At 43.2% G+C, this 24,782-nt stretch overlaps 1 protein-coding gene across 2 annotated transcripts in view; it reads right to left on the minus strand.

Annotated features, from left to right (window-relative positions):
• LOC126412293 (ras-related and estrogen-regulated growth inhibitor) overlaps positions 1-24,782 on the minus strand; it is a 181,875-nt gene that overhangs the window by 57,895 nt on the left and 99,198 nt on the right. The window contains exons 2-4 of one of the 2 annotated variants that reach the window (XM_050081807.1): positions 16,356-16,509; positions 16,105-16,241; positions 8,648-8,809 (exon numbers count right to left, since the gene is read on the minus strand). In XM_050081807.1, coding sequence (XP_049937764.1) covers positions 8,648-8,809; positions 16,105-16,241; positions 16,356-16,452 — 396 coding nt within the window. In that variant the 5' untranslated portion in view covers positions 16,453-16,509. The remainder of the gene's footprint in view (positions 1-8,647; positions 8,810-16,104; positions 16,242-16,355; positions 16,510-24,782) is intronic. The other variant, XM_050081808.1, reaches the window with a different exon arrangement.

Raw genomic sequence — 24,782 nt, forward strand, 5'->3', positions numbered from 1 at the left:
CTGAACTGCATCTTCCCTTCACCGCAGGCTGGACGCACCACTGGGTCATCGGAACACTCGACGACTCGTATCATTTGAAAAGAGGCAATATCGCTGCTCCTCTGGCCGCACGATACGCCTGCAGTCCACTAAGTTCAGTTTCTATGTTGTTTGGCCCACTGAAGGCTTCGAGTTTTATGTTCAACTTGAGACAATAGCTTCTTGCGAAATATGCAACTCCAAGTATCCACTGCATACAGTCTTCTTTGCAGTGTTCGATGGGAAACTGGTTCGGATGGACCTCCACTCATTGAAAGCAGTTCCTGTCTGGTTCGAAACCAGATCTCATTGACAAGGCCTGATACTCATCAGATAAAACTGTGTCCAGAACACCGGACTTAGCTATTGTTGTTTAAACTTTGTCTGGTTCACTGCAAAAAAAAAAAAAAAAAATGGTTCAAATGGCTCTGAGCACTATGGGACTTAACATCTAAGGTCATCAGTCCCCTAGACTTAGAACTACTTAAACCTAACTAACCTAAGGACATCACACACATCCATGCCCGAGGCGGGATGCGAACCTGCGACCGTAGCGGTCGCGCGGTTCTAGACTGAAGCGCCTACAACCGGGTTCATTGCAAGCCCATAACTTGAGAGAATTCAAAAATTAATTAAAGACTTACGACTGTTCGAGAAAAGACAACAAGAACGCTTACTGGCCGTAGTTTGTCTCACACCCTGACCCACGTTCCAGAGGCGGTGCCTTGCTTCTGATCGACTGGAATCTGCACGCCAGCACTGCAGATGGATGTCCACTGAGCAGCGACAGGTGAAATACGCGTCTATCCTTGGCGCCATATCGACCCCTACATGCAGTTTGTTTTGCCTCAACACGATGGAATGTAGCACAAACACTGTGCTACGTGCCATACAGCTTGCAGTGTACGTTGGAACTCCAGGAGCACTAGGATGAGTTTACCGTACTATCCTGGCCATCAAAGTCCCTGGATTTAAACGCAATGGAGAACCTGAGGCACCATATGGATCGTGCTGTTCGAGCAATGGATCCTCAACCGAGAGACATGGCGCAGATGCCTGGTCACTGCGCTGGAGCCGGCATATGCGTGGCTCCACAGCTCTGTCGGCGCTTTCCAGAACCTCACGGACTCTCTTCGTGTACGCCCCGCATCAGTCCGCGCTGCGAAAGGAGGTTATTCAGGCTTTTGTGCAAATGATTAGCTTTTCAAAGCATTCACACAAGGTTGGCGCCGGTGGCGACACCTACAACGTGCTGACATGAGGAAAGTTTCCAACCGATTTCTCACACACAAACAGCAGTTGACCGGCGTTGCCTGGTGAAACGTTGTTGTGATGCCTCGTGTGAGGAGGAGAAATGCGTACCATCACGTTTCGACTTTGGTAAAGGTAGGATTGTAGCCTATCGCGATTGCGGTTTATCGTATCGCGACATTGCTGCTCGCGTTGGTCGAGATCCAATGACTGTTAGCAGAATATGGAATCGGTGGGTTCAGGAGGGTAATACGGAACGCCGTGCTGGATCCTAACGGCCTCGTATCACCAGCAGTCGAGATGACAGGCATCTTATCCGCACGGCTGTAACGGATCGAGCAGCCACGTCTCGATCCCTGAGTCAACAGATGGGGACGTTTGCAAGACAATAACCATCTGCACGAACAGTTCGACGACGTTTGCAGCAGCATGAACTATCAGCTCGGAGACCGTGGCTGCGGTTACCCTTGACGCTTCGTCACAGACAGGAGCGCCTGTGATGGTGTACTCAACGACGAACCTAGGTGCACGAATGGCAATACGCCATGTGTTCGGATGAATCCAGGTTCTGTTTACAGCATCGTGATGGTCGCATCCGTGTTTGGCGACATCGCGGTGATCTCACATTGGAAGCGTGTATTCGTCATCGCCATTATGGCGTATCATCCGGCGTGATGGTATGGGGTCGTCTCGGTGACCTCTTATTCGCATTGAAGGCACTTTGAACAGTGGACGTTACATTTCAGATGTGTTATGACCCGTGGCTCTACACTTCATTCGATCCCTGCGAAACCCTACATTTCAGCAGGATAATGCACGACCGCATGTTGCAGGTCCTGTACGGGTCTTTCTGGGTACAGAAAATGTTCGACTGCTGCCCTGGCCAACACATTCTCCAGATCTCTCACCAATTGAAAACGTCTGTTCAATGGTGGCCGAGCAACTGGTTCGTCACAATACGCCAGTCACTACTCTTGATGAACTGTGGTATCGTGTTGAAGCTGATGGGTAGAGCTGTACCTGAACACCCTATCGAAGCTCTGTTTGACTCAATGCCCTTGCGTATCAAGGCTGTTATTACGTGAAAATTTATTGCGTGAAAATGTAATCACATGTCAGTTCTAGTATAATATATTTGTCCAATGAATACCCGTTTATCATCTGCATTTCTTCTTGGTGTAGCAGTTTTAATGGCCAGTAGTGTAGTTGTAGATTTATGTCAGGGACACTGCGATAGAAGGTAGTATAAAGCTTATGTGATCACAAATATTACGTCTGGATGATTTAACTGAGAAATGTGACAGCTACATTGTAAATTGCTTTCCTTATTAAAAGTTATTCTGTTTGGATCATTTAACTGAGAGATACGATAGCTAAATTGTAAGTTGCCTCTCTTATTAAAGATTGTAACTCTGTTTGGCGTATCGTACAGCCTCTCCTTGGAGACACTACCTCAGCGAGAAGTGAGGAACTTTGTAATACTTTGGCAATCAGAACTAATCATTGAACACTATACGAACATTTGACTGATACGAGACTGATTTATTTTGCAGTTTCTAACAAGAGCGTCGTTGCTTCGGTATGGATGCTATTAATGGGAGTGCGTGGTTTTAGTGAAGTGAATTGTAAAAATAATTGAGAAACGTTATTTGTGCCGAAAATGTACATCCAAAGAAGTGCTTATTGCTTATAACGCACTAGGTGGCAATATTTGTGACTTTGCTGCATGTAAATACAGTTGAGCAACTTTTCACAAGGCTTACTTCATTTACTTAGTGAATCTAGATGTTAAGCATCTTAACAGATAATAAAAAGGACTTTAGTGAAACGCCCAGTACTTTCGATTTCCTGCACTTTTTCTTGACTGAGTTTTAAAAAAAGGGACAGACCACACACATCTACAAGAATCTTATTAAAACTGTTTATTCGCGTAACGTCGACGTGGCAACCATAGATATTGTCCACTCAGAAATACAGACTTATATCCAAGTAACGATCTAAGCAAAAACAAAAAATCTGCATTTTGCTAGGTATAGCGTTCTTAGCTCTTCAGAGTCGATTTATCTATCGTGAATACGAAAACAATTACACAAAAATGTAATAACTTGCAGGTAGAAAAAAGCATCTTAGTTTTCAGGGATAAGAAAGCTAAGAAATGAAAAATTATTGTCGAAACCTGACTAATGATGAGCAAATGTACAAATTACATTGAAAATAACGACCAAAACCATGTTTGTAGTTTGAAAAAAGATAAAATGTAAAACGTCCTTGAAAACTATCTCAGAAGCAACAAGGATAGACAGGAAAAGCGTTATGCATGAACTGTTATGATTTACAGAGGAGTTCAGAGCGATTAAAAGTACATTCACGAGCGTCTTCCTGTGTATGATGGAGACACTGTCAATATTACATAGGAATGTGAGTACCATCTACGAAACTTCCTGCCAGATTAAAACTGTATGTCGACCCAGACTCGAACTTGGGACCTTTGTCTTTCGCGGGCGAGAGCAAGGTGCTGGTGGAATTAAAACTGTGAGGAGGGGTCGTGAGTTGTGCTTAGGTAGCTCAGTCGGTGCGTGGTAGCCTAGCGTGTTCGATCAGAGGGTTAACTGCCCTCTCTAACAAAAAAGAAAGAATGAATGGATCAACGATGAACTTCAACAGGCGTAACGGGACATCCGCCCCGAGCAAACGCAGCGAACCATACCGAACAAAATAAGAGTAACAAAAAAAAAAAAAAGGTCGTTAAGCACTTTCCCGCGAAAGGTAAAGGTCCCGAGTTTGAGTCTCGTTCGGGCACACAGTTTTAACCTGCCCGAAAGTTTCATATCAGCACGCGCTCCGCTACAGAGTGAAAATTTCATTCTAGTACCATCTACATCTGTATTCTGCGAACCTTCCATTTGTATAAGGAACTCGGGGAATAAATATTGCTTATATGCCTCAAATGTCACAGTCAGAAAACCGGTCTTTACAATTTCCTAAACAACTTTTTGGCAACTGTCAAGCGTCTACTTTAGTGTGCTTGGCAGTTGACACTTTTCAGATACTTCATTATAGTCTTTCGCGGGACAGGCGACACTATCCGTGTACTATTGGGACGTTAAAATTGCGTACGGGAGCACGAATCGAAACCGGAATATTGTTTCGTGTCTTATCAATGGAACTACCCGTATACGATCCACAAGCCGCCAGCATAGCTTAACTTCAGTCAATATCTCTCCCCTAGTTTTCAAACTTTGCGGAAGCTGGACTAGCACTCTGCACAAAAGCGGTATCTGCTGCCAATAATGGAACATTGATTGTGGAAGTCAAGTTACCGAGTTCAAATCGCGGTGCGGTAGACAGTTTTCATCTGTTTCGAAGTTTCAAAACAGTAAACACCCTTCTCCAGAGTGAATGACACAATCTGAATATGTATTGCTATCCGTAAAGGAACATACTGGAGGAAGGAAGAAGTGAAATATGCATGCAGCCTATCTTTGTGTCACAGCTTTGGTATACATCTGTTATATAACCGAAAAGCAGTTTACTGGAGTATGTTTGTTTTTGGTTGGAGTCTATGGTGCACGTTCTAGGCAGAAACGAGAAAAAAGCGTTTTTTTTTATCAGGATGAAAAAGGAATATTTTGATGTTGATAACAATGGCACTGATGAGTAGAGATATAAAAGACAGTGAAGTATCATAGTGAGGGAGTTTGTTTCGACGATCGTATTGACAACAGCGTTGAGAATATGCGAAGTTTGCAGATTATGTCGTGCAAGAATTGTTGTGCTATGTTTCAGAAGCCTCTATATTTCTAGTTATTTTTGTCTCGCCTAACAGGAAGAGGTCCGTGTTTTCTGTTGTATAGCGACCCCTTAAGGAAGCAAACTATGATTCTGAAGTTTATGACTTCCGATAGTCGTTGGTTAACGGCAGCTGCAGCGCTTTTAGTAGCGTTCGTATGTAACTTTCTTCGAGGAATATAACGCCCTTCATAAACCGGGTATTTCAAGATGAAATGCGTATATGACGAGATAGTATTGACCATTCTGAAGGGATAACCACGGGTAAATTATACTCCACTACTTCCTAAATAAGCTGTTCGCATAAGTTATTCGAAATTGTTAAGTAAATGAGCAGATTTTCACTTCTCTAAACATTTCATTTTTCGCCATTGGTGGTTAAAGGGAAAATTTTAAAAACTGGCTTCCTTTTTCCGCCTTCGGTGATTACAGTAATGCTTATGATTTCCATGTAGTGGATTAATTTTTAGTGTGCTAAGCGAATATAAACCGATGAGCCAGAACACTGTTATTACCATCTTCGGAACACAATACAGCACCTGTTCTGCGTAGCGTGGATTCGACAAGTCTTTGCAAGCTTTCAGGAGGCATGTGGCAAGAGATGTCTACCTACAGGTCAGCACTCCCGGTAAATTACGGACCGGTGATTTGAAGATGAGGAGCAGGCGTCGGTTAATGTCGCGTATGTGTTCCATTCGGTTCAGAGTACGGGATTTTGGTGGGCAAGACATCAACGTAAGTTCACTATCACGCCCCTCAAACAACTATAGCACAATTTTAGCCTTGTGACACGAACGTTATCCTGTTGGAAGATAGCATCGCCGTCGAGGATGCAAGTGGCTTACAATAAGTTCCACAGCTGCCATTGTGGCTTGGATTGGCTCGAGCAGTCGGTTCCCCTGGATGACGGCATATCCGGACACGACCATTAACTTGGTGAAACGAGGAACGTGATTCATGCGATAAAACGACACGGTCACATGTTTCGATGACCCAATCTCTATGGTCCCGGGGCCACTGCAACCGTTGTAACAAAAAAAAGAAAAAAAAATGTGTGTGAAATCTTATGGTACTTAACTGCTAAGGTGATCAGTCCCTAAGCTTACACACCACTGAACCTAAAGTATCCAAAAGACAAACACACACACCCATGCCCGAGGGAGGACTCAAACCTCCTCCGTGATCATCCGCACAGTCCATGACTGCAGCGCCTTAGACCGCTCGGCTAATCCCGCGCGGCCAATCGTTATAGACCATGTCGGTGGCTCAACATGTGTACACGAAGGCGGAAACCAATGTTGAACAATGTGCTCTGAAGGGTGTGCTCCGTAACACCTGTGCCCACACCAGCATTGTATCCTGCCAACAGATCTGCCACAGATCGACGCCTATCTTCTTTGCAGAACGCAAAAATCTCCGACCTCCACGTTCTGTGATGGGTGGTCGTCCAACATCTTGCTGCCTGCTCGTGGTTTAACCTCCTTTCCAGTACTTTCCATAGATACTTGTGACGCTGAACTGTTAGAAGAACCTGTTCCTTTAATGTGAAAATTACTTCAGAAACTAAAAGTGAAACAATATTACTACGATTTACTTTACACCATTGCTACTAAAAATAAATTTATTTCGATTTATTGAGTTTCCTGGAAATCTTATAAAGTTCGATGCAGCTAATAAAATACTACCTGAGTACATCACCCTAAGCATAAAATGCGAGGAATACTACAGTAGGCCGGCCGAAGTGGCCGCGCGGTTCTAGGCGCTGCAGTCTGGAACCGCGAGACCGCTACGGTCGCAGGTTCGAATCCTGCCTCGGGCATGGATGTGTGTGATGTCCTTAGGTTAGTTAGGTTTAAGTAGTTCTAAGTTCTAGGGGACTAATGGCCTCAGTAGTTGAGTCCCATAGTGCTCAGAACCATTTGAACCAATTCTACAGTAGGTGGAGGTGGAACAGATGAGAGTGTTGGCTGAAAACTGCAGGTAGTCATATTTTCTTCGCAATCGTACAAGTACTTCAGATTTGGGACGAACGTGGTAGCATGAGAAGTAAATGAGTGGATAAGAAAGAGTAAGTAATAGCAATACAAAAGCTGCCGAGGGAGTAACAACCGCATACGTGTTATAGCTCTCAAATAAAGCAGTTGGACGCCGAGAAGACATTTTATTAGAATAGACACACATTATTTTCCGTAGATTATTGTGAATCCTCGAATTCGTAAATATGTCCGACAAAAAGACACATAATATATATGAAGATGGTATCTATTCTTTCGGGAACCGTGCATCTGGGTGGCTCAGATGGATAGAGTGTCTGCCATGTAAGCAGGAGATTCCGGGTTCGAGTCCCGGTCGGGGCGCACATTTTCAGCTGTCCCCATTGATGTATATCAACAACACCTGTCGGTAGCTAAGGGTTTCGATTTAATTGTCATTTCGTTCTAGAGAAGCTGCACGGTCATCAATGGTATCTGTTCTTTCGGGAACAGATACCATAGTTATAGGCTACACGGCCAATGACCTTCTTCTATGCGAATGCGCACGCTTTGCCAGAACTCTTGCGGGACTCGTCAGCTTAGTCTGGTGCGAGTAATGAGTGAATGGGCAAATATCTATTAGGAACAGTATGAATGTAGGTTGTGGACAGTTGGGAATGTGGGTCTCACGGGAGGCGTGCAAGGGGTAAGTCCCTGCAGTCGCACCATCCTCTGTGTTCTCGGTGGCTCAGATGGACGACGAATCCACGATCACGACGGACGCTCTATTTTTCCCTGACGCTGTCTTTTTCCCCTCACAAAAAACATCGGCAATCCGCTGGATTGGAGGACACGCATGGCATCATTACGTGCTCTCGCGGACCTTGATATCGAGCATGGGCTATTGGCATTATCTACTAGAACAACACGAAATCATCCGACGCCACTCTAAATATAAAACGCATTTTGCGAACTTTCTAGGCAGCATGTTTCATAACCCCCCGAAGCGGTGGGGAGTCCCAAGTTTACGTTGTTTCGAGGGACGGGATATTACTCCCAGTGAAATGACGAGGATGTCACTTCGGCCCTATATTTCTTTCCTTTCTTTTTCATATATGACTTTTCTTTTGGGACATTAAAATTAAATGAATACAACAAATAATATTGTTAATAATAAAAAAATACATAAATGTACAATGTTTCCTTCCTGCTGCCTCTCCCTTATCCTGTCAGGAGACGGGGACACCTTGGCCAGGCCTCCAAGTACGACCCCTGCCCACTCTGCCCCCTGACCTACTACACCTTTAAAAACAAAACAAAAAAACAGAAACAAATTTTTAAAAAATAAAAAAAGATGGATAGAGCGTCTGCCATATAAGCAGGAGATCCCGGGTTCGAGTCCCGGTCGGGGCGCACATTTTCACCTCTCCCCATTGATGTATATCAACAACACCCGTCAGCAGCTAAGGTATCGATTTAATTATCTTTTCCAATAATATATATTTACAACAAAAATATGTATATTAATGTACATATTTGTCACCATATTTCGGATATATAATTGGAAGAAGCTTCTTACAAGTTGTGAACAGAAGTGGCTGGCAGGCGCGACCCACCTTGTGCGTGGCGGGCCCGAGCCGGCGCCGGCGCTTGTTGTAGTTGATGAGGAACTTGAGACGGTTGCACTCGTCGAAGGAGCACTTGTCCGTCACCGAGTACATCAGCACGAACGCCTCCGCCCAGCGGATGTTCGCCTCCAGCGTCACGCACTCGCTCTCCTGCACAGACGGCAAGCCTGGCACTCCCCACGTACTCACCCAGCGGCACAGCTGACAATGAAATGGCGCATCTCTTATCAGTCAAGCAGAGAGCTTATTCGAGTGGGCAGCATAGTTTGAGGGAACTGAATACACAGTACGAAAGGTAGACAGTAAGTATTGATTGTTATGCTTACTTACTTTACTTTTTACGCGATCAGGTCCAGATGACCGAGCGCTGCTAAAAGATTCCTCCTCCACTGGGTTCTGTTTTGTGCCTCCTGGCGCCAATCATTCTCTGTTCCAATCTGCAGCAAGTCCTCATGGATCCCATCCCTCCATCTCTTCCTCGGTCTTCCTAGTGGGCGTCTTCCATAGGGAGTATAGTGCATAGCTTTCAAAGGCCATCGGCATTTATCCATCCGACTGACATGTCCTGCCCATACAAGGCGCTTGGTTCTCATCAATCCTACAATGTTTGGTTTATTGTACATTTCGTCTAGTTCACAATTATGTCTGATCCTCAATTCTCCAGTGATCTAATCTTGTACTGGGCCAAAGATCTTCCTTAAGACTTTCCGCTCAAATACAAGAAGATTGTTCAAGTCTTTTTTTCGGACAATCCAAGTTTCACAACCATACAATACTGAAGGTGGCAGCGGTAAAATACAGGGAGCGAAAGGCTATTTACAATTTGTACAGAAACCAGATGGCAGTTATAAGAGTCGAGGGACATGAAAGGGAAGCAGTGGTTGGGAAGGAAGTGAGACACGGTTGTAGCCTCTCCCGATGCTATTCAATCTGTATATTGAGCAACCAGTAAAGGAAACAAAAGAAAAGTTCGGAGTAGGTATTAAAATCCATGGAGGAAAAATAAAATCTTTGAGGTTTGCCGATGACATTGTAATTCTGTCAGAGACAGCAAAGGACTTGGAGGAGCAGTTGAACGAAATGGACAGTGTCTTGAAAGGAGGATACAAGATGAACATCAACAAAAGCAAAACGAGGATAGTGGAATGTAGTCGAATTAAATCGGGTGATGCTGAGGAGACTTAAAGTAGTAAAGGAGTTTTGCTATTTGGGGAGCAAAATAACTGATGATGGTCGAAGCAGAGAAGATATAAAATGTAGACTGGCAATGGCAAGGAAAGCGTTTCTGAAGAAGAGAAAATTTGTTAACATCGAGTATAGATTTAAGTGTCAGGAAGTCGTTTCTGAAAGTATTTGTATGGAGTGTAGCCATTTATGGAAGTGAAACATGGACGATAAATAGTTTGGACAAGAAGAGAATAGAAGCTTTCGAAATGTGGTGCTACAGAAGAATGCTGAAGATTAGATGGATAGAATTGGGGAGAAGAGGAGTTTGTGGCACAGCATGACAAAAAGAAGGGACCGGTTAGTAGGACATGTTCTGAGGCATCAAGGGATCACAAATTTAGCACTGGAGGGCAGCTTGGAGGGTAAAAATCGTAGAGGAAGACCAAGAGATGAATACATAAGCAGATTCAGAAGGATGTAGGTTGCAGTAGGTACTGGGAGATGAAGAAGCTTGCACAGGATAGAGTAGCATGGAGAGCTGCATCAAACCAGTCTCAGGACTGAAGACCACAACAACAACAACAGTACTACGGGTTGAAACATTGTTTTATACAGCTAGAGTTTGAAATTCCGCAAGAGACCACAAGGTGCAAGAAGTTGACTGAGACCAAAGTATGATCGGTTGGCGGCTTGGATACTCGCTTTGACTTCTGCTTCACATGCTGCGACTTCTGTAAAGATTACCCCCAGATATTTAAATTCACGAACCCTTCTGTGGTACCGGTTTCCGACTATCAAAGGCTGTAGTGGGTCCCTTGAAGAAGCATGAGTCCTGCTCATCACCAGATATTCCGTCTTTGACTCAATCACAAGGAGTCCAGTTTTGCTTGCTTCCGCCTCCACGTTTTCACTCATCTTCATTAGTTCCGCCTTAGACCTGAACAACAGGGCCACATCATCAGCAAACGCGAGATGTGTGATGTTCTCGCCCTCGAAGGTTTTACGAGAGACTTCTCTTATTATCTTTTCAAGTGTGAGGTTGAACAATACCGGTAACACACCATCTCCTTGACTCAATCCTGTGTTTATTAACATAAGACATAACAGTCTGGAACCGCGCGACCGCTACGGTCGCAGGTTCGAATCCTGTCTCGGGCATGGATGTGTGTGATGTCCTTAGGTTAGTTAGGTTTTGCGGAAAGTTCTAGGGGACTGATGACCTCAGGAGTTAAGTCCCATAGTGCTCAGAGCCATTTGAACCATTTGAAAGCTCTCCGTAAGTTCGTTCCCAAGCTTCACTTTGCCTTTTGAATCAGTGAGACAAATTACGACTAGGCTGACGGGTTTCTTAGGTATTCCAAACCCCGTTAGGCAGTTCCTCAGGCTCTCCGGGTGGATGCAGTGATACACCTTCTTAAAATGTATTGTTATGGCCCGAAAAAATAAAGTTTCACAATTAATTATTTCGGTTCTTTGCATGTAGGCCTACGTGTCTAGTCCTGGTTCGCAATGAAATCTCCACGCCACGCTACACTAGCACGCTGCTACAGGAACCCGACGAAAATGACACACAATAATCCGAATGAGAGGAAGTCATAAAATATCACCTCGAAAAAATAAAGCTGTGTAATTATTACCGTCTTGTTTGTTTTTAGGTATATATCTGTACATCTACTAGTACATCTACGTGACTATTCTACAATTCTCATTTAAGTGCCTCGCAGAGAGTTCTTCGATCCACCTTCCGACTATTTCTCTACCATTCCACTCTCTAACAGCGCATGGGAAAAGTTATTACTGAAATCTTTCTGTATGAGGATATTGTCGGAGAGAGTTGTGGCTGTTAGTCAAGAAGTTTGTGTTTGTTTTATAGACTGGCTTAAGGCTGGATAAAATTGATGAAAATCCTTAAGGAGATAGGAATAAACTGGAGAGACGGGAGACTAATTCTCAACTTCTACCTGAGACAAAGAGTAAAGGTTCGGCTGAACTATGGAGAAACAAGCAGCGTGGAAATAGGATGAGGGGTCAGACCAGGGTGTTGTCTATCGCCGAGTCTTTTCAACCTGCATGGGGAATGGCTGGCGAGAGAAGTTTTGAAAGATTGTGAAAACTTCAGGATAGAAGGACACCTCATCAATACCATCAAGTATGCAGATGACCAGGTAGTGCTTGCTAAAAGTCTCAGACAACTGAAACACATGATGAACCATTTGGTGGAATCTGGAAGGAAATACGGCATGGAAATCAACATCGAAAAATCAGAAGTGATGCGGATTTAAAAAAAGGAGAAACTTCTGAGGATAACCATCGAGAATCGAGAACTGGAGGATTTGAAACAGTTGAAGTACTTGGGAAATTTGGTGACAAAGGGTGCTCAATGCGGCAGTGAAATTCGAGCAAGAATCGCTATGGCCAAAATTGCGTTCAATAAGAAGAGGAATCTGCCGACCAGCAAGTTAAGCTCGGAATTAAGGAAGAAACTGGTGAAGTGCTACTTTTGAAGCATTGCATTGTACGGAGCACAGACGTGGACCATGATAAAAAAGGGAAAAAAATACCTTAAAAGCTTTGAAATGCGGTGCTGGAGGGGAATGGAGAAGATCAAGTGGACCGATCGGGTGACGAATAACGATGTACTGAGAAGAGTAGGAGAGAAGAGAGACATTCTAAATACAATTTTATTTATGGATTCTTCCGTCGCTTCTTGGTAGAACAATTCCATATTGAGGGTTGAATAACACTTAGGCGGTTTTTTTGTTCTGTTGATTTTTTATTTGTATGAACTAGTTTTCGGTTTATTAGGCCATCTTCAGATAATTGCTGGCTATTGTTTACAAGGAGCTTGAGTTTTTACGAACCAAACATTCTGGACTAAGATACAGCGCACTTACATACGATCTTTAGTTGTGGTATTGGCTTTGAAGTGTCAAACGGGTCGTTTGACTTTTTGTTCTGTAAAACTGTGCTTTAACATAATAAATCACATTTTATGGTTTGTCAGAACCATCCATGACAACAATAAGAATTATTTAGAATACACATTACTACAAAATTACAATTTTTTGATATTTGTTGTCATCCGCCCCGGTAGCTGAGTGGTCAGTGTGACAGACTGTCAATCCTAAGGGCCCGGGTTCGATTCCCGGCTGGGTCGGAAATTTTCTCCGCTCAGGGACTGGGTGTTGTGTTGTCCTAATCATCATCATTTCATCCCCATCGACACGCAGGTCGCCGAAGTGGCGTCAAATCGAAAGACCTGCACCAGGCGAACGGTCTACCCGACGGGAGGCCCTAGCCACACGACATTTCCATTTTATTTATCAGTTGCACAGGACACTAATTGTTGGTTGTACATTTGTTATTAGAAATTTTTTTTGACATTAGTGTATTAATAAATACCAAATCTTACATTGTTACAGTTGTGTCACAGTTAGGAATGTAAACAAAAAATGGTTCAAGTGGCTTTGAGCACTATGAGACTTAACATCTGAGGTCATCAGAACCCTAGACTTAGAACTACTTAAACCTAACTAACCTAAGGACATCACACACATCCATGCCCGAGGCAGGATTCGAACCTGCGGCCGTAGCAGCAGCGCGGTTCCGGACTGAAGTGCCTAGAACTGCTTGGCCACATCGACCGGCAGGAATGTAAACACATAAGGGATATTACATTATATTGGGGAAGGGGGGGAGGGGTGGTGAATTTTCTTACTATTGGGACACTTTCTGGTTAGTAGCAGGTTTACTGTATTGAGTAACGTTTAAGAGTGGTGATGTGCTCAGTTGCAATTGGTCATTTAGAACCAGCTGGGGATTTAGGGCTAAGTGCTTGTTAATTTCAAGTGCTTCTAGTAGGCTGAGTTTTCTGTCTTTGTTGGCTCTATGTGGAAGAGCAGCTGAATGGAATGGATAGTGTCTTGAAGGGAGGATATAAGATGAACATCAACAAAAGCAAAACGAGGATAATGGAATGTAGTCGAATTAAGTCGGGTGATGTTGAGGGTATTAGATTAGGAAATGAGGCACTTAAAGTAGTAAAGGAGTTTTGCTATTTGGAGACGAAAATAACTGATGATGGTCGAAGTAGAGAGGATATAAAATGTAGACTGGCAATGGGAAGGAAAGCGTTTCTGAAGAAGAGAAATTTGTTAACATCGAGTATAGATTTAAGTGTCAGGAAGTCGTTTCCGAAAGTATTTGTATGGCGTGTAGCCATGTATGAAAGTGAAACATGGACGATAAATAGTTTAGACAAGAAGAGAATAGAAGCTTTCAAAATGTGGTGCTACAGAAGAATGCTGAAGATTAGATGGGTAGATCACATAACTAATGAGGAGGTCTTGAATAGGATTGGGGAGAAGAGAAGTTTGTGGCACAACTTGACTAGATGAAGGGATCGGTTGGTAGGACATGTTCTGAGGCATCAAGGGATCACCAATTTAGTACTGGAGGGCAGTGTGGAGGGTAAAAATCGTAGAGGGAGACCAAGAGATGAATACACTAAGCAGATTCAGAAGGATGTAGGTTGCAGTAGGTACTGGGAGATGAAGAAGCTTACACAGGATAGAGTGGCATGGAGAGCTGCATCAAATCAGTCTCAGGACTGAAGACCACAACAACAACAACATGTAGCACTTCTGTGTGTGTTAGATATTTGTGTCCTTCTTTGAGCACATGTTTAGCAAAGGTGGAATCTGGTTTATTTAATCTCCAGCTGCGTTCATGTTCAGTCAGCCTTGTTGCTATGGCGCGGCCCTTTTGACCAATGTACAATTTATTGTAGTCAGTGCAGGTTATTTTATAGACTCCACTGTTGCTCAGTTTCTCTGTTTTGTCCTTTCTGTCGATGGGAGATTAGCTGTAGTGCCTTTTACATAAAATGAAGTTTTATAGTTTTGGGATTTCAGTGTTTTACCTAGTTTGTCTGATAGCTTACCTAGATATGGAATACACCACTTGGTTTTTGGCGTGATTGTTATTGTAGGGTAAATGTAGGGTAAGATTTTCCTTCTTTGTTTCTTGTGCAGGATTTTGTCAACTAATTCGTGGTTACAGCCATTGTTATATGCAATAAATTTAATGATGTCTACTTCTGTTCGGAAATTCTGACAATGACAATTTAAAGACAATAACACAACTAAAGATCGCATGTAAGTGCGTTGTATCTTAGTCCAGAATGTTTGGTTCGTAAGAACTCAAACTCCTTGAAACAATAGCCAGTAATTATCTGAAGATGGCCTAATAAGCCGAAAACTAGTTCATACAAATAAAAAATCAGCAGAACAAAAAACCGCCTAAGTGTTATTCAACCCTAAATACAATTCATCAGAAGAAGGCCAACTGGATCAGACACACACTTAGACATCGAGGACTCATACAAGAAGTCACTGAAGGAAAAACTAAAGGAACCATAGGACAAGAAGATGAAGAATTCAACTTTTCGATGATGGAATGAGATTCATCAGACTGAAGGAACGAACTGAAGACAGGGAACACTGGCATTAGAAATTCTCCATACGAAGACAAAGACCTGCCACTAGACAGAATACTACATATAATGAGCTCTTATTTCTGTATTTTATTATGATGATCATTCGCCTTCAGGCGAAAAAGTTGGTGACTGAAATTTCGTAAAATCATGCAAGTCATATATTTACCCTGAAATTTTGGATGAACGCATTCGTTCATCCCCAATTAAGTGGAGACCCGCAATATTACAACAGAAAAGATAAACAAATGAAAACAGAAATTACAAAGTAGTTTATATCAAGTTACAAGTCATGGAACGTTGACGTTTGTGGATATTTGTAGTATGTGACTTCAAGTTCTCATAAGTCAGCACCTGGAGCATTTTATATATTAAATGTTATTTAAAGGTTTCCTCTGATGCATTACTGCTACGTGGAATGTCAGTTGCGTGTTGTTTGCCCCATTTTGGTGGAATTCCATTTACGAAGAACAAAAGATAATTTTTAAGAAAATGACATCCACTTGTCCAGGTGTAGATGTACCACCATTCCTGATGTTCATAGCACCAAAACCTACAGCAAAAAGAACTACTTCAATTAATTTCGTGTAGATGGTAGAAGATGTTTCGTAGATAACTGGAATAACAGTGGATCCAATATTGACCCGTATGGCACACCAATGGTCATGTGTTTCCACACGGGGGGTGACAATTCTTTACGCGACTCTCTGTATCAGAGAGGGGCGGCTAAAACAGTTCCAGTGTTGGCACCTACAGCCAGACCTGCGGAGTCTCGTATACTCACGTGCGACTGTCCAGCGGTGTCCAGGATCTCGAACAGCACCGCTTCACCGTCCATCACAGTCTGGAAGTGGTACACCTTCTCCAGCGTCGGGTCGTACTCACCGATGTAGCGCTTCGTAATGAACCTCACCACCAGAGCTGCAAAGTAAGAAAGCATTGGTGAGAGTTCGAGGGCAGCACATTCCTCCTGCCAGGGCCGCTCACTCTCCGGCGACGGTCAGTCTGGACCCAGACGTACACAGCGACACTCACCAGACTTGCCGACGCCGGCCTGGCCCAGAACCATGACGCGCAGAGTCCTCGGCTGACCGCGGGGTCCCAGACCCAGGCGGCTCAGGGGCGACGACATCTCAGCGCCAAGCTACCATCCTGTTCAGCTGCCCCGTAGTCAGAAAGAGGGCAGCACCTGGCGTACACAGTTAAAATTGCAACACCACGAAGGCGACATGCAACAAATGTCAAACTGGCTCTACATTCTTGGATATGTAAATCATCAGTACTCCCTCGGAACTGCACAAAGTAGCAAGGAGAAACTTCACCTACAGTCTGTAGCTGTAGGTCTCATGTCAAAGCGGTAGGTGAATCAAAACAAAATGTCCAAACTCTCCGTGACCAAAATGGTACTGTAACAGAGGATGACAGACTAAAGGCCGAAATACTAAATGGTTTTTTCCAAACTGTTTCACAGAGGAAGACTGCACTATAGTTCCTTCTCTAGATTGTCGCACAGATGACAAAATGGGAGATATCGAAATAGACGACAGAGGGATAGAGGAACAATTAAAATCGCTCAAAAGAGGAAAGGCCGCTGGACCTGATGGGATACCAGTTCGATTTTACACAGAGTACGCGAAGGAACTTGCCCCCCCTTCTTTCAGCGGTGTACCGTAGGTCTCTAGAAGAGCGTAGCGTTCCAAAGGATTGGAAAAGGGCACAGGTCATCCCCGTTTTCAAGAAGGGACGTCGAACAGATGTGTAGAACTATAGACCTATATCTATAACGTCGATCAGTTGTAGAATTTTGGGACACGTATTATGTTCGAGTATAATGACTTTTCTGGAGACTAGAAATCTACTCTGTAGGAATCAGCATGGGTTTCGAAAAAGACGATCCACGAGACTCAGATGGCCATAGACACGGGTTCCCAGGTAAATGCCATGTTTCTTGCCTTCCGCAAGGCGTTCGATACAGTTCCCCACAGTCGTTTAATGAACAAAGTAAGAGCATATGGACTATCAGACCAATTGTGTGATTGGGTTGAAGAGTTCCTAGATAAAAGAACGCAGCATGTCATTCTCAATGGAGAGAAGTCTTCCGAAGTAAGAGTGATTTCGGGTGTGCCGCAGGGGAGTGTTGTATGACCGTTGCTATTCACAGTATACATAAATGACCTTGTGGATGACATCGGAAGTTCACTGAGACTTTTTGCAGATGATGCTGTGGTGTATCGAGAGGTTGTAACAATGGAAAATTGTACTGAAATGCAGGAGGATGTGCAGCGTATTGACGCATGGTGCAGGGAATGGCAATTGAATCTCAATGTAGACAAGTGTAATGTGCTGCGAATACATAGAAAGAGCCTTTATCATTTAGCTACAAAATAGCAGGTCAACAACTGGAAGCAGTTAATTCCATAAATTATCTGGGAGTAGGCATTAGGAGTGATTTAAAATGGAATGATCATATAAAGTTGATCGTCGGTAAAGCAGATGCCAGACTGAGATTCATTGGAAGAATCAAAAGGAAATGCAGTCCGAAAATAAAGAAGGAAGGTTACAGTACACTTGTTCGCCCACTGCTTGAATACTGCTCACTAGTGTGGGACACATACCAGGTAGTGTTGATAGAAGAGATAGAGAAGATCCAACGGAGAGCAGCGCGCTTCGTTATGTGATCATTTAGTAATCGCGAAAGCGTTACGGAGATGATAGATAAAATCTAGTGGAAGACTCTGCAAGAGAGACGCTCAGTACCTCGATACGGACTTTTGTTGAAGTTTCGAGAACATACCGTGACCGAGGAGTCAAGCAGTATATGGCTCCCTCCTAAGTATGTCTCGCGAAGAGACCAAGAGGATAAAATCAGAGAGATTAGAGCCCACACAGAGGCAGGTAGGGTTGATAGAAGAGTTAGAGAAGATCCAACGGAGAGTAGCGCGCTTCGTTACAGGATCATTTAGTAATCGCGAAAGCGTTACGGAGATGATAGATAAAATCTAGTGGAAGACTCTACAAGAGAGACGCTCAGTACCTCGATACGGGCTTTTGTTGAAGTTTCGAGAACACACCGTCACCGAGGAGTCAAGCAGTATATGGCTCCCTCCTAAGTATGTCTCGCGAAGAGACCAAGAGGATAAAATCAGAGAGATTAGAGCCCACACAGAGGCATACCGACAATCCTTCTTTCCACGAACAATACGAGACTGGAATAGAAGGGAGAACCGACAGAGGTACTCAAGGTACCCTCCGCCATACACCGTCAGGTGGCTTGCGGAGTATGGATGTAGATGTAGATATAAGGAAAGATCATGGGTCGAGTTTCTCATTCAGAAATCGCCTAGTGAACGGGTAATAAGGTGAAATGTCTACCAGTATGTGTTGGGATTCGGCACCAGCACGATAGTGGTCTAGACGGTGACGCGACAGAAGTCTTGGGGTGACTCCCAGTTTCGTGCCAGACCCCCTTTTGCTCTGCGTAGAGCAGCGACTCGACGTGGTATGGAGTCAACAAGTCGTTGGAACTCCCCTACAGAAATATTGAGCCCTGCTGTCTCCAAAGCCGTCCTTAATTGCGAAAGTGTTGCCGGTGGAAGATCTTGTGCATGAATTGGCCTCTCAATTATGTCCCAAAAATATTCGATGATTCATGTGGTGCGATCTGGGCGATCAAATCATTCACTAGAATTGTCCAGAATTTTCTTCAACCAATCGGGAACAATTGTGGGCCAGTGACATGGTGCACTGTCATCCGTAAAAGTTCGATCGTTCTTTGGGAGGATCAAGTCCATGAATAGCTGCAAATTGTCTCGAAGTAGCCAAACATGACCACTTCCAGTCAATGATCGGTTCAGTTGGACCAAAGTATGCAGTAAATTTCATGTAAACACAGCTCACACCAATATGGGGCCACCACCAGCCTGCACAGTCCCTTCTTGACAACTTTGGTCCATAGCTTCGTGGGGACTGTGTCATAGTTTGAATCCTACTATCAGCTCTCATCAACTGAAATCTGAACTCAGGCGACAAGGCCACGGTTTTCCCGTCGCCTAGGGTCCAACCGATATGGACACGAGCCCAGGAGAGGTGCTACAGGCAATTTCATGGTGTTAGCAAAGGCTCTCGCGTCATTCGTCTGCTGCCACAGCCCATTAACGCCAAATTTCGCCACTCTGTCCTAACGGATACGTTCGTCCTACGTCCCACATTGTGTTCATTTCACGCAATGTTGTTCGCCTGTTAGCGCTGACATAATGCCTGAAATTTGGTATTCTCGGTACATTCTTGACACTGTTGATCTCTTAATACTAAATTCCCTAACGATTTCCCATGCGTCTAGCTCTATCTACCATTCCGCGTTCAAAGTGTGCTAATTCCCAACGTGGGGGCATAATCACGTCGGAAACCTTTTCATATGAATCACATCAGTACAAGTGACAGCTGCGCCGGCGCACTGCTCTTTTATATCTTGCGTACACGAAACTATCGCCATCTGAATACGTGCATATCGCTACCTCAGGACTTTTGTCACATAAGTTATGATTTTTTGAAAGGATAGCGGGACTTTGTGGAGAACTGTTGTAAATGCAGGTAAATCTGGCACAGAACTGATCCTCTGGCAGCAGTAGTCGATTTTCGTAGCTGGCTAATCGCAATGCTGGCGTTTTCCAGCCGTCAGGGACTATCCACGCGTGTCATTCCCTAGACTCAAATGTTTGGGAGCGAATTGACGTCACTTCGTGTGTGTCGGCGCTGGTGCTCGCGATGTACAACTGCAGTTTTGCACTTCTGAGAATAATTATTAAAAAAATAAAAAAAGTGTCTCTTCAGCTTGCGAGGTAGTTTGGCGACTGCAGCGGCTGCCCCTATTAATAGACCGCACGCAGCGCACCTGTTTCCGCCCACGCAACGTTTGCTGTATCTCTCACATCTTTCTTGGCATCTGTCTTCAAAGGAAAACATAAATATGACGAACTGCTTCTAATATTCGTTACTCTACTTCTCGCGGAATGTATAATAATCTTGGTGGAGATGGAACTGTAAGCTGGGTCAAAAATAGTAAACGGTTGTTTCTATCAGCGACGTGGATCACCCACCGAAGTGACTGACCGTTTCCGGTAAAGCTTGGAGAGTGTCTCGCGTAATTTCTCCAATCACGCTGTAGTAAGCACTCAGTTTTCCTGAAATAGACTGGAAGACACAGTTAAACGCGAGTGGCATGGCAAAGATTAATGTGACATTGTATAAAACTGTGTCGTGGCAACAAAAAGATCTATAATTTTCCATTCGGTGAACGCAGAAGTAGAGATCGTAACGCTACTTAGCATAACTGATTATTAGTATCAGAAAAGAAGATGAAAACCTATAGAAATACTTATCGTCAGCAACTGCGACGAGAAAATGATTTCTAATTACTTGGGCAGTCAGTAACAAAATGCGTAGGACCTATGGTACGCTTCGAGAGTATTGTAGGTCATGCGCTGTTATCTTTTCTTATCAGGTAATGAGGGCTGTAAATGCCTCATCTTGATCCATACGAGCAGGATTGTGCAATGGCCAGCACACTGGACTCGCATTCGGGAGGACGACGGTTCAAATCCGCACCCGGTTGCTCATATTCAGGTTTTCCGTGATTTCAATAAATCGCTCCATGCAATTGCCGGAAGGGTTCCTTTGAAAGAGCACTACCGATTTCCTTCCCCATCCTTGAAACATTCGAAGTCCTCTCCCTCCAATGACATCGACAGTCGTGGTTTGATAGGGCAGTAATTGTTGCCACAAGTTCATTTCCGTACTCCTGTGACAAAATCCGCACTGTGGCGTGGGTAGGGACCGATGTCGAGGCCCCAGTGTTATCGCACGGGCTGCGTCACGGGAAAGGGACGTTCAGATAGTGCAGAGCTGAGATACTTTTCTTTCGATATCTACAATAACGGTGTCGATACCACGTATTCGATATTGTCATACTATCGTAGTAAATCCCACATATCGGTATATGTTGCTGGTAAGATAATTATCTTGCTAGTTTAATGAGAATTAAACTGTGTCCAGTATTTATGTAGCGTATAGGAAACATAAATTCAGTAGTAAAAATTGCGTAAGTTACAAAGTTTATCATAGACCAAATTTCAGCAACATATACGAGAAATAGTAAGTATGTACCAACTACCTTGGAAATGTTGTTCGATATTGATCTTACACTGGAGTCGCTTCATGCAAACGGGGCGTAATTTCTACATTTTGCCTCATATTCAAACTGATTGCTTTTTTAAAAAGCTTCTTGTAAGTGAGTGTTTCCATCTCCAAGAAAAGCTTGTGGTCGTGCTCTGTAATAATGTGACGTAAGGATACCACAACATTTATTTCGAGGCCTTTACGTTGTTTAAGGTTACAAAATTTGACCTTTACTCTTGAAGTTTCTATTTGAATTTATAGTTCGCGAAAACTCTTTACAACTTGCTTATTTCACCTTGTATTCTGAATAAGTGCTGTTATCGATGATAAAATTGTCTAATTTTGTAAAATGAAGAAACCGCACAACAGTTGCTTAATCCACAACCTTTTACTGTGTGCACGATTGTTTTCGGAACACTTGAAGTTCCATCCGATGGTGTTGAAATCAGGTTTCGCAGGACAGAGCGGATCAAGTTGTGGAAAGGGGCCAAGATCAGTTAGTTACACAAGAACACACAACTTTTATTCCTCGAAAACCAATGCACAGTTTTCTCTATAAAACAACTAGGATCAATTCACGGCTAAGGGCCCAACTAACTACTCAATAGTAAAGTTTAAATAATTCCTTTTAAAAACACAAGGATTTAGAGAAACGGCTGAAGGCCATACTTAAGTAAAATTAAAATATCCTTAAATAATTCCTTTTCAGGCACTAGAATTTAAACAAACTGCTGAAGGCCGCCGGCCTGGGTGGCCGAGCGGTTCTAGGCGCTACAGTTTGGAACCGCAGGTTCGAATCCTTCCTCGGGCATGGATCTGTGTGTTATCCTTAGGTTAGCTAGGTTTGTAAGTAGGCTGTTTAGGTTTTTATGTTGGTAACGTCACCTAGCGCTCTGTATGAAAATCACTGGCTATGCTGTGTGCAGTCTGTGGCTGGTGGGCATCGTTGAAATAGTCGCTATTGTAGTGTTGGGCAGTTGGCTGTTAACAGCGCGTAGCGTTGCGAAGTTGGAGGTGAGCCGCCAGCTGTGGTGGATGTGGGGAGAGAAATGGCGGAGTTTTGAGAGCGGATGATCTGGACGTGTGTCCATCAGAGATAGTAAATTTGTAAGACTGGATGCCATGAACTGCTATATATATTATGACTTTTGAACACTATTAAGATTTGTTTGTTTGTTCTCTATCAAAATCTTTCATTTGCTAACTATGCCTATCGGTAGTTAGTGACTTCAGTAGTTAGAATCTTTTATTTAGCTGGCAGTATTGGCCCTCGCTGTATTGCAGTAGTTCGAGTAATGAAGATTTTTGTGAGGTAAGTGGTTCATGAAAGGTATAGATTAATGTTAGTCAGGGCCATTCTTTTGTAGGGATTTTTGAAAGTCAGATTGCGTTGCGCTAAAAATATTGTCTGTCATTTTAGTGTTGATCAGAAGAGGTAAAGAGCGAAATGTCTGAGTACGTTCAGTTCTGCTCAGCTGTTTGAATATCGAATAATGTAAGAGGTTTATCAGCACAGTAATTCATTAATTTTTCTAAGGGGACGTTTCATATGTCGACCCTTAGCCGAGGATACCTCACTGGAATCTTCTGATATTTTTCTTGTAGTTTCTGTAATCAGTGTAGCTATTGTTTATTGCTAGCGCGTAATTATAGAGAGAATTTCCTTTGTACCTGTAGTTTTTCATTGTTGTACAGAAAAACAGTTGTGGCATGCATGTAGATTTGCACCAAGTATTTCGCAGCTGCACTAGCAATTAACGAGATATTATTTTCAGTGCTATGTTAATGTGTCTTTTTTTTATTTTGGTCTTAATATTGTGCTTTTCTGTGTTATCGTGTGAAATATTGCGACAATAATGGCTTGTGAAAAACGTAATACTAGGCTCCAAAGTAAACTGAGAAATGACAGCGAAGACAAAAGCAGTGTGTTAGCGCCACCGAGTAATGAATTAACTAATGTTCAAAGTAGTAATTTGGTAACTGTGCATAGGGAAATGGAGCGGGCTGCAAATAATGGTGTAGACAGTGAAACAATTAGTGAACAGGGAAGCATTATCGATCGATCGGTCGGCAACAGCTCGCCTCAGGAATCCGAAATGACAGGACACAGTCTTGCAAATACCGTAAATTCAGGTTTTGGGTCCTCACCGTTTCCTCGAATAAGTCGATACATTTTCTGCTCTTCAAAATGCGAATATTGCCGATTCAAATGCACTGCCGAATAGCACTGAGGAACATGTTTCAGACACCAGTGCATTGTTATTACAGTTAATTCAACAAATGGGATAAAGGCTACAAAAGTTAGACACAACGCTTGAACAAAATCAGGAACAAATGGGACAAAATCTTCAAAAGTTAGACGCAATGGAACAAAATCAAAAACAGTCACAGCAACAGCTTCAAAAGTTAGACACCACACTTGAACAAACACGTGAAGGTTTAACTGCTGAGTTACTTAAAATCGAATCGAAATGTCAAAAAGACTGTAATGACGTAAAAACACAAATTTGTGAGCATTTTCAACCTATTTTTTCACGTCATGAAAATGCGTTACAGATTGACGAAGCAGCCATAAAGGAACTGCAAACTATTGTTCATGAAAATCACGACACCTTGCAAACTAAAACTGACTCAGTTGCATCTACCGATTCGGTTACGCAACTTGCAAAAACTCAGGAAAACTTAAAGGACACAGTAGATACGATTTCAACACAAATGGACACTCTGAAACTTGGTTCAGAAAAACACACTGAGGAAATAAGTTCACTATCGGAGAAAGTAGCCGAACTTTCGGATCAGTTCACTAACTTATCTACAAAGGTGGATGATGATCGGAATGACACAAGACCTGTAGTCTTCACTGACACAGAAGAGTATGAACACATTAATAAATTCAAACAAAATCAGAATCAAATTAATACGCAACTCAAAAGAGATATCCGGGAAGTACAAGATCAGTTGGCACAAGAATGCAAAATTACATATTTCAGAAGACATTCGCGCTCCAACACGGGAAGAGGGACATAGAAATACGGATCAGCCACAAAATAATAACACAGGGCACTTCGGAAATTATGAAAGAAATTGGCAAGGTACACCGAATTTTGAGATGGAACCGCAGAAACGACGTAACAATGATCGACATGCGACTCGCCGACGTGATGATTTTGACTATAAGCTGTTTATTACTATACGTAAATTCAAAACATTTAAGAATTCCGGCAACGACATTCATCCACAAGCGTGGCTTTATCAATTCTCTCATTGGTTTGCTCCCAACTGGTCATT

The sequence above is a fragment of the Schistocerca serialis genome, chromosome 7 (genome assembly GCF_023864345.2).
Source record: "Schistocerca serialis cubense isolate TAMUIC-IGC-003099 chromosome 7, iqSchSeri2.2, whole genome shotgun sequence".
Classification (NCBI taxonomy): domain Eukaryota; kingdom Metazoa; phylum Arthropoda; class Insecta; order Orthoptera; family Acrididae; genus Schistocerca; species Schistocerca serialis.